This window comes from Cebus imitator, unplaced genomic scaffold (genome assembly GCF_001604975.1).
Source record: "Cebus imitator isolate Cc_AM_T3 unplaced genomic scaffold, Cebus_imitator-1.0 Scaffold10, whole genome shotgun sequence".
NCBI lineage: Eukaryota > Metazoa > Chordata > Mammalia > Primates > Cebidae > Cebus > Cebus imitator.
Window position 1 is genome coordinate 10,495,598 of NW_016107325.1, and position 10,091 is coordinate 10,505,688.

The 10,091-nt window shown below is 35.1% G+C and overlaps 1 protein-coding gene and 1 long non-coding RNA gene across 4 annotated transcripts in view; one reads left to right on the forward strand and one right to left on the reverse strand.

Moving 5' to 3' along the window:
• The window catches only part of LOC108317754, a 153,651-nt gene that overhangs the window by 123,424 nt on the left and 20,136 nt on the right, over nucleotides 1-10,091 (forward strand). The window lies entirely within an intron of this gene.
• The window catches only part of SCN9A (sodium voltage-gated channel alpha subunit 9), a 185,886-nt gene that overhangs the window by 63,924 nt on the left and 111,871 nt on the right, over nucleotides 1-10,091 (reverse strand). For all 3 annotated transcript variants that reach the window (XM_017548396.2, XM_017548412.2, XM_017548392.2), the window contains exon 17: nucleotides 6,955-7,431. In XM_017548396.2, the coding sequence (XP_017403885.1) occupies nucleotides 6,955-7,431 (477 nt within the window). The remainder of the gene's footprint in view (nucleotides 1-6,954; nucleotides 7,432-10,091) is intronic.

The window sequence follows — 10,091 nt, forward strand, 5'->3', positions numbered from 1 at the left end:
AAAATAATTATAGTCCTACTCATTCTCTTGCCTTTCTATGGCATGTGGTATAATGATTAAAGCTTGGGGTTTAAATTTAAAAAGACCCCCAGACACATCCGTGACTAACTGAATCTTAATCTTTTAGAATCCCAGTTATCTGCAAATTAGATGAATTACATTTACTTCTTAAGGTTTTCGCAAAGAGGAAAATTATATATAATGTGCTTAAAGGGGCTACTGTATACATTTTATCTGTGTGTGTGTGTGTGTGTGTGTGTGTGTGGTTGTGTGTGTCTGCGCACACGCACGTGTGCTTTCTTCTTTTGCATCCACCTCTTAAATGCATTTGATCCATTGTTCTCAGTTGCTGTCTGTGTTTCTGTCATGTGGTAGACACTGTAAGGCACTGTCAATATCCTGCTTTCCAGGTAGCCTCTCATTCCTCCAGCTGCCAAAAGTGTTGGCTGCTGAAGACTCAATTCTGAGTTTCTCTTTGGCATTGTCATGGCAGAAGGGAGGTGCTTCACCTAAGGTTATACCCCCCACCCAGGAAGGGTAAAGGGAGAGCCTGCATCCAATGAATGGTGTGGAGATAAAAGGCCTGACCTCTCTTGCTTTGTTTTTAGACTACTCCAAAGGGCCATCCCAGCACCAGAGATGCCAACAGGATCAGCTGAGATCTCTGTTGCAAACTTACCTCTCTGCACAATGATTTTGCATCCCTCACTTTTTATAGATGTTAGGTATCGTTCCTGAAAACACTCCTCAGTAAATCATAGACAAACAAAAGATTTCTCACTCATTATTGGTTTCCCAGGGAACTGACTCCCTACTTTTAATCCTGTGATTAATATAAGTTGGCATACAAAATTCCAACCTATCTACAACTCTGACTTTTCTTCTTTCCTTAAGATTTATGTTTCCATATACCTCCTGGTCAGTTTCACTGCCTGTACTGCAAGTAGCTCAAAATTATGATGCTACCAAATTAAACTCTGCATCTCTCCTACCTCCTCAGTTTTCTCCTCCACCAGTGTATTCTTAATTGCATCAATATCCAGCCAGTCTTATAAGTCAAAATTCCTTGTTATGGGTGGAATTGTATTCCTCCAAAAATATGTTCAAGTTATAACCCTGGTATGTTTGAATGTGACCTTATTTGGAAATACGGTCTTTGCAGATACAATTAAGATGATGTCATTAGTGTGAGTCCAAATTCAATATAACTCGTGTCCTTATAAGAAGAAAAGACAGAGACACAAGGGGAGAAAACTATGTGAGTATGGGGCCAGACATTGGGATGATGCAGCTTCAAGCTGCAAGGATTGCCAGCAACCACCAAAGCTAGAAAGCAGCAAGGGAGGATCCTCACTAGAGCCTCTAGAGAAAGCATGGCCTTGCTCAGACCTTGATATCAAACATCTAGCCTCCAGAACTGTTAAAAGAGTAAATATGGCCACCAAGTTTGTGCTAATTTGTTACAACAGCCCTAGGAAACTAATACATCCTTAGATCAGCTCACAATCTCATATATCTAGAACCTGAGCCCTTACATTTTAACTTGCAAGTTAATCCAGATATGAAATTATTGCTGCTGTGTGAGAACACGATCTTTTTCCCCTACAGGAATTCTTAGCACAGTGCTTAGAGCATAGTAGGGTGCATAAATATTTATTGACGAATGGGTGCATTACATGCTTCCTTTAAGGTTTATAATGAGGGAGCACTTCACTGCTAAAGTAAAAATCTGTGTAGTGTGTTTTTAATGTTTGGAGTGTGCTTGGAGGGCTTCATTGCACTTCAAGAAAAGGCTGACTTTGAGAAGAGCCATCAATTCAGTGCCTGCATTTTTAAAAACAGTGAAAAGAGTATTATTCTCATAGGTACCTTTGAGATGACAGCATGTCTTTCTCATTTCTGACGCTGTATCTTCAGAGAAGTGCTATTGTTCTATTTCTATTTGTTTCCTCAGGATTGTTTAAGATATTTGACTAAATTGTTTGTTTGAACTAGCCTCTTTGTTTATTTTCAGGTAAGATGTTTTACTGTAAAATATTTTGATTTGATTCTGGAGTGTATTTTTAACTGTCTGTCAGGGTAAGGAAATCTGCTTACCTGAAAACTTACACTAGGAGAGCATTGAAAACTCTTCATAAACTATATTTAGAAGCCAGGATGCTAGGCCATAAAGGAGAGGGTTTTTGGGTGGTGAGAGAAGAGGGAGAGATATCAAAGGTCAGTGATTATTTTTCCCCTTGCTCAAAATGCAGGTTCTTAAACAAGCAAAAGGGGAAATATATCCATAACCCCAGAATAAAGGAAATAATATCTCAGAAACCTGAACCTAAGTAAGCTAGGGATTAAGTTAGCATCATTTATTTTACAACTTATTTTTTGGCACATAATTGTACATATTTATGGGGTACATGTTAAACATTATAGAATGATGAAATGGGATAACTAACAGATCCATAGCTTTCAACATTTATCATTTCTTTGTGAGGAGACTATTTACAAACTTCTAGCTATTTTTAAAATATATAACACATTATGTTAATTCTAGTCATCCAAACATTCAATAGAACACCAGAACTTATTCTTCCTATCTCAGTGTAGCTTTGTACCTATTGACCAGTCTTTCTCCATACATCACTCCTCCAAACCTCCCCACCCTCAGATAACCACTATTCTACGATCTACTTCTATGAAAATTCTAGATTCCACATATGAGTGAGAGAGTTGACTTTCTGTGCCTGGCTGATTTCACTTAACATAACATCCTCCAGGTTCGTTCATGTTGCCACAAATAACAGCATTTCATTATTTCTTATGGCTGAATGGCATTCCATTTCACATATGTACTACATTTTCTTTATGCATTTATCTGTTGATGATCATTTAGGTTAATATGATAAGTTGGCTATTGTGAACAGTGCAGCAATAAACATAGGAGTACAGTATTCTACATTTACTGTATCTCTTTAACTTACTGATTTAATTTCATTTTGATATTTACCTAGTGTTGGTACTGCTGGATCATATGAAAATTCTATTTTTAATTTTTTGAGGAACTCCCATATTGCCTTCCATAATGAAGGTACTAATTTACATTCTCACAATCAGTGTGTAAGGGTTCCCTTTTCTCCACATCCTTGTAACACTTCTCTTTTGTCTTTTGATAGTACCCATTCTAAGTAGAGTAAGGAGATGCCTCATTATAGGTTTGATTTGCATTTCCCTGATGATTAGTGATATTAGCATATTTGTATATATCTGTTGGCAATTCTATGTCTTCTTTTGAGAAATACCTATTCAGATCTTTTGTACATTTTTGCATTATTTGTTGCTGTTGTTGTTGAGTTGAGTTCCTTATATGTTTTAGATATTAACCCATTATCAGATGCGTAGTTTACAAATATATTTTCCCATTCTGTAGGTTGTCTCTTCACTCTGTTGAAGAAGCTTTTTAGCTTCTGCACAGCAAGGCTAGCAATCAATAGAGTGATTAGTCAGTAGCACTAAGAACCTGACTTCTTAGGTGAAAATGATGATGCTGAAATCAATGACAATAAAAACTTCTTTTTATGACTTGCTAATTCAAACACTATACTAAATGACTTAAAAATATTAGTTTGTGTATCTTTTACTACAACCTCTAAGGTAGCCACAAACCCCTGTACATATTGTGCATACCATAGAATTATAATAGAATAACAATGTATACTCTTTTATCATGTAGATATGACTATCATGTAATAAGAAAAAAAATGAAAATCAAGAATATTAGAAAATTAACATCAAATGGTCTTCAGACAACTCAGTTTATATGGCACTCAATTTCATACTCTTTAGGGAGGGCACATGGAATCAGTGGCAGAGTAATTTTATGGATTATTAATATAATCTATTTCAGTTACAAAATACAAATAAAATCACTAACTATAAAAGATAGATGACCATTATGGCAACACAACCTTCATCTGCATGCCACAGATATACAAATTCTATAGCTGCATGGCTTTATACCCCAGGGGACACAAAGTGGAAATTAAGTCCAATAGGAATGTTTGTTTTGTCTTTCAAATGGACTAAGAGAGAAGAGCGGTGGAAATTCCATTGAGCTATAAGTCACAAGACGGGGATTCTTGATATGGCTCTGCCTTTATAACTACATAACTATATAACTCTAGCTTTATAACTGAATAAAATCACTTCCTTTTAGTGAAACCACTTTTTCAGTTAGAAAATGAAGTGCTAAATGGAAAGTTCTATAAGGTTTCCTTAGAAATGCTACCACTCGACATATTAAGAATTAGAATTTTGTCAGCAGCTAAGGAGATCCATGAAAGTTCAGTCATTGGCTTTAAATGAAAGTATAATGAACAGGTAAGAAATAATTCCTTGTAAGTGTTAAGAAATAATTTCACAAGTCTTTGGTTGACTTTGCCTAGCTCCTGAAGTGCTTTAACACCTAGAGTTCCAGTTTTATTCTGAGAGCAACTGTCTGCCAGGTGATTGAAGTTTATAATTTTAATCTTCTTTAGCAGAAAATAATGGGTGATGGAGTTAGTTTCCCTTTCCATATGATACTAAACCTCCTTAAAATGTTTATGTGGAATCTGATTTTCCAACTTTAAGCTGAAATGAACACACTTTTAAAATTTTGGGAGTATCACTTCTTCCATATAAAATATTTAAAAATATACAAATAAAATACAGTTGATCCTCTGTATCCCTGGGTCCCACATCTGTTGTCAACCAACTACAGATGGAAAATAAATGGAAAAAGTAAATATAAAAATACAACAATAAAAATAGTACAAATAAAAATATAGTAAAACAAATATTTACAGTGTTAGTGATTTACATTTCCATTGTAAGTAATCTGAAGATAATTTAAAGTGTACATATGAGAGAATGCGTGTAGGTTATATAGTAAACACTGAGCCATTTTATATAAAGGACTTGATCATCTGCAGAATTTAATCTCTTTGGGGAGCCTTGGAATCACTCCCCCATAGATATGGAGGAATGACTGTATTTTATTCCTTACTTTGCCGTCTTGGAAAAAATGTCTTGGGCTACATAGAAATATATATTATATTTATTTTAATTGTTTATTCACTCAATTAAATACAGAGCATTTTATTTCATTTTAATTTAATTTATGTATTTATTGTTTTTGAGACAGAGTCTCACTTTGTAGCCCAAGCTGGAGTGCAGTGGTGTGATCTCTGCTCACTGCAACCTGCAGGGCTCAAGTGGTTCTCATACCTCAGCCTCCTGAACATTTTGCATATATATGTCTGATATGTATGGGTCATGATTATTCCATATAATATTTTTTCCAAGTCCACTATGAATTCATGGAAGGTGGAGTCTTAATAAGTTAAGGAGATAAAAGCTATTTGGTAAATACCTGTCAAATACTTTCTAACATAAGCTAGATAAAGGAAAGATTATTTTTAAATGATATCATAAGACTTTGAAGCAGTGCCATAAAAATAATTTGTGATAATACTCATGGTTATTATATTTCACAATAAAAATACAGCTCAATACATACATTGACTCCCTAGAAATATACAGGTAAGGGTGGGAGAGAAGGGTACAAAAAAAGCTCTTAAAGAGTTCCTGTTCTCAATGAATTTACAGTATCACTTGATGCATACCATAATTTCTCAAAAATTGAAATTTAAGATTAATGAATCCAGGAAGAGGCATAAAATTGTTATGAGAAGAGACTACATTCATTTGGGAGAAATTAGGATGAAAAGAGTAACATTTTGAAAACTTTGAGTATGGTTCTAAACATTTTACATGTATTAATGTGTTTAACCTTTACCCAACTATGATTTAGATATTAATAATTTAAGTATTAATTTATTTAACCCTTACCCAACTATGATTTAAGTATTAATAATTTCATAAATGATAAATGAGAGGGTGATGACTTGAAGAATTTTGACTGGAGAAGGAAATCCCAAGCAAAGTCATGTAGGTGAGAATGTTTATGGCCTAAAAGGAAATTGATTTGGTACAGGTAAAAATCTACAGGTGAGCACTAGGAGGTACAGCTGGTCAAAGTTGATTAGGGCCACAGTGTGAAGACTTTCTGCATAGTACATAATTCAAGAGACTCTGGAGATGGCCAGGCATGGTGGGTCACTTCTGTAATCTCAGCAACTGGGGACAAAGGTGGAGGAACTGCCTGAGTCTAGTAATTTGAGACCAGCCTGGGAGACATAGTTTGTCTCTACAAGCTTTTTTTTAAAAAAAAAATAGCTGAGTGATGTGGCATGGGCCTATATAGTCCCACATACTAAGGAGGCGGAGGCAGGAGGATCACTTGAGCCCAGGATTTCAAGGTTGCAGTAAGCTATCATAGCACCACTGCTCTCAGCCTGGGCAACAGAGTAAGACCTGTCTCCATTTTTTTTTTTTTTTTTAAAAAAAGGAAAAGAAAAGAGAGAGAGAGAGAGAAAGAGACTTTGGGGATTATGGATTCATATGGGAGTGACATGATTAGGACTGATCGAAATTAATCAAATAAATTAACTAGAGTAAATGCAAAATGGAAGCAGAGATATCAGCTGAGACTCTGCTTGAAATAGTTTAGGCAAGAAGTAGTGAGTACAAAGGAAAGGTGATGAGGAGAGGTGGATTCAAACAGACACTGTGGAGGGAGACTGTGTGTAATTTTAACTGAAAGGACACATGGGATGAAGGATGGGAAGGCTCAAAGATACTTGGTACTTTCACATACAGCTAAGTAAGATAAAATTAATTATTAAGAACTAGTAAGAGAACTTTACCAGATGAAGCTTCAGGAAGCTGTTGTGTAATATCAGCACAAAAAAAAAATCCATCATTATATGCAATGTTAAGAAGAACTTATGACAACAGAAATCTAAAATTTCCATTCATTTCATACTGTTAATATGAAAAACAATGTGTATGAAGCATTCTTACCCCTTTGCTGTATTCACTATCTGAATCACTGCTAAGTTCCTCAGTATTCATATTTTCCAAATCAGATTCCCCAGGTGCAATTGGTACTGTCACTGTGAGGCTGGGGTTATGAATAAATGATTGACCATCACTTTCTTCCATCAAATATTTGTCCATGCTGCTTCCAAAATGACCAATTTTGTCTTTTTCCTTGAGGAATTTGTGACCTTTGCTCACTTCAGCGAGTATATGGTTAGAAATATAGTTTTCCTTCTTAGTATTCATATTTTCTGCTTGTCTTATCTCCCTGGAAATCTTTGGCTTTTTGGAAAATGCTTTTAGAAGAAATTCACGTAAGGTTTGTTTCACATAATTTATTCCCTTTTTAATTCTGGATACTGCAATCTGGAGGTTGTTTGCATCGGGGTCTTCTTCAATTGCTGTAAGATTGTCTGAACTAAATGAGCTCAATAATAAAGCCAGAAATAGGTTTAGGACCTATATCAGGGTGGGAAGAGGGAGTAGAGAAATAGGGAGACAGAAAATAAAAAAAAATAAGCATACTTTTCCAAATATAGGCCATAATACAAACCAGCAACAAAGATTTCTGCCTTTTCACACACAGATAAGAGCACATGAGAGAGACAGAGGAGAAGGTAGACTCCTCATCACTGTCTCCCTAAACTAGCCACTGCAGACCCGGCAGCAGTGGGTCAGCCATACCCAGGAAGAATTACCATGGGGAGCAGAGAGAATGATCCCTTACCATTATAATTACATTATTTCTAAGTTTATTTCTGTAGCAGTAGTCCCTTAATCAAACTCCCTTTTATGTACCCCAAAAGCTCTCCTATCATTCATCTGTTGTTACAATTTATTACCTGAGAGAAATGGGTAGAACAAGACAATTGTGACTATGTTCTATCACGCTGAAGATCTGTGTTCACTTTACCAGAAGATAAATGTCACTCGTTGCAACAAATGGAACACATAATACTTACAAAGTTCCTGTAATAAAATATTCTGTCCAAGAGGTATGCTAGGGTACTACTTAATGTGACTTTTAAGGCACAGAAAAGGACCTGTCCCTTGAACCTGATTCATATGCGATAATGACATTATGATTGGCTGACTTCATTGCCAATTATGTTGGCCCTAGAAGAGATTACAAAAGAGGTCAGGAGAGTTTTTGTTCTCTTGAAACAAAGTCTTGTTTGTGAGTTAAACCTTTTTTTTTTTTTTTTTTTTTTCTCTCTCACTGAAGTACAGGGCTGGAAACATGAAAATTATATTTAAACATTGCTTTACTCAGGAAACAAAGAGGTAATTGAATTGGCATTTGATGTAAGGTTTTTCATGTCCCAAATCATCTGCCTCATGTTTTAAAAATCAAAATACGACCTAATTGAGGAGAAGGTACTCACCCCTGATTTTGGTCACACTTAAAACAATCTCTCTGAGATGTAAGTAAAGAGAGGAGGTTAAATTTTTGTGTCTCAATAAGTCTGATTTAGTAGAAAATTTTGGACATGGGAGGTCTGGGAATCGTAGAGAACAATTTTGATAATTGCTAAAAATCCCCGAAATGGTTTAATAGTTGTCAATGAAAAAGTATATTTCAGTACAAAATACATGTTTGTGTATATTTGTGTTTTAATAGGAATATTGGTGAGGACCTGAGGATCTATTTTACTGCTTTAGTTTCCTTAATCCGTTCAAGTGTTAAACTATTTTAACAGCATGCAGTGGTTCATGCAGTTCTCACTTTGTTGAGAACAGCTGCTGTGACAAATTTCTTTCCTTCAAAAATCATAGTAAGTCACTAAAATTTCTATAACCTAGTGGGTATCACGAATCAAAATAAAGTCCATTTTGTATCATCTATGTATTATCACATTAAGTGAGAGAAGAACTATTAATAAAATGTATACTTGAGTCAAAGTCTCATTTTGATTAATGGTCTTCACGTGTTTCCTGATACGGACAAGAGCTGACCAAAACCTATTTTTCTAAACATTTTTCTTAAACTTATGGCTCTCAACCATTTCAATTAACTGGCAATAAAATGACTAAAAGAATAAATTAGAGAAATATATATAAAAAAAGAAGCCAACTTAGCATATAATGCTAATGTGGAAGACTATAACAGGAATATAATTTTTCCTAAATTTCAGTTATATGATATTGAAAGTTCCTTCATTAGTCAAGAGTTAGTTATCAACTTTATAAATTTTTTTCTGTGTTCTTTCATTGCCAAGAGTTGATAATTAAAGAATAACAATATGAGTCCGTTAACGCTAATTCTATGTAAATGAAACACTCACCAATATATCCCCTCTGTTATTTACCATAAATCTATATTGTCTTTCAAAGGAAAACATAACTCTCACACCAGTGTCCATACTCAAATATTATATTATCTGTTCTTCAAAGATCAACTTCAAAAACTTTCCTCAAATCTCAATCTAGAACTCTTTCAAGTGTCGAAAGCATTTTATTTTAACTTCATTAGTAGCACTCATTACTTCTTTTTTGTCTGATAACTTTTGTGTACCACTTTTCTGTGTCCTAATAAGCATCTTAAAAACAAGGATTAATGATAGGTAATTGGTTTTTGTCTTCCACCCTAAATAACACCTAAACGATGCCTTCCTATCTAAATAATACCTAAATACCTTTCTTTTCACAGAGAAGATCCTAACAAATATTGAGTGGATAATGTGGTGAGAGCCAAGGCAATGCCTTTCCTTTTGAATATTCCTGAATAAGTAATAAACATTTAAAGTATTTGTAATCATTGGCTTTGATGTGGCATGTTTTCACAACTTACACCTTTCACAATTTTACTATTTTATATCAAAAATTTTGTAAGAAGAAATACACAGCTGGGCGCAGTGGCTCACACCTGTAATCCCAGCACTTTCAGAGGCCAAGGTGGCTAGATCACCTGAGATCAGGAGTTTGAGACCAGCCTGGCCAACATGGCAAAACCCTGTCACTACTAAAAATACAAAAAATAGCCAGCACAGTGGCACACGCCTGAAATCCCAGTTACTCAGAAGGGAGGTGGAGGTTGCAGTGAGCCAAGATCACCCCACTGCACTTTAGCCTGGGGGACAGAGTGAGATTCCATCTCAAAAAAAAAAAAAAAAAAAAAA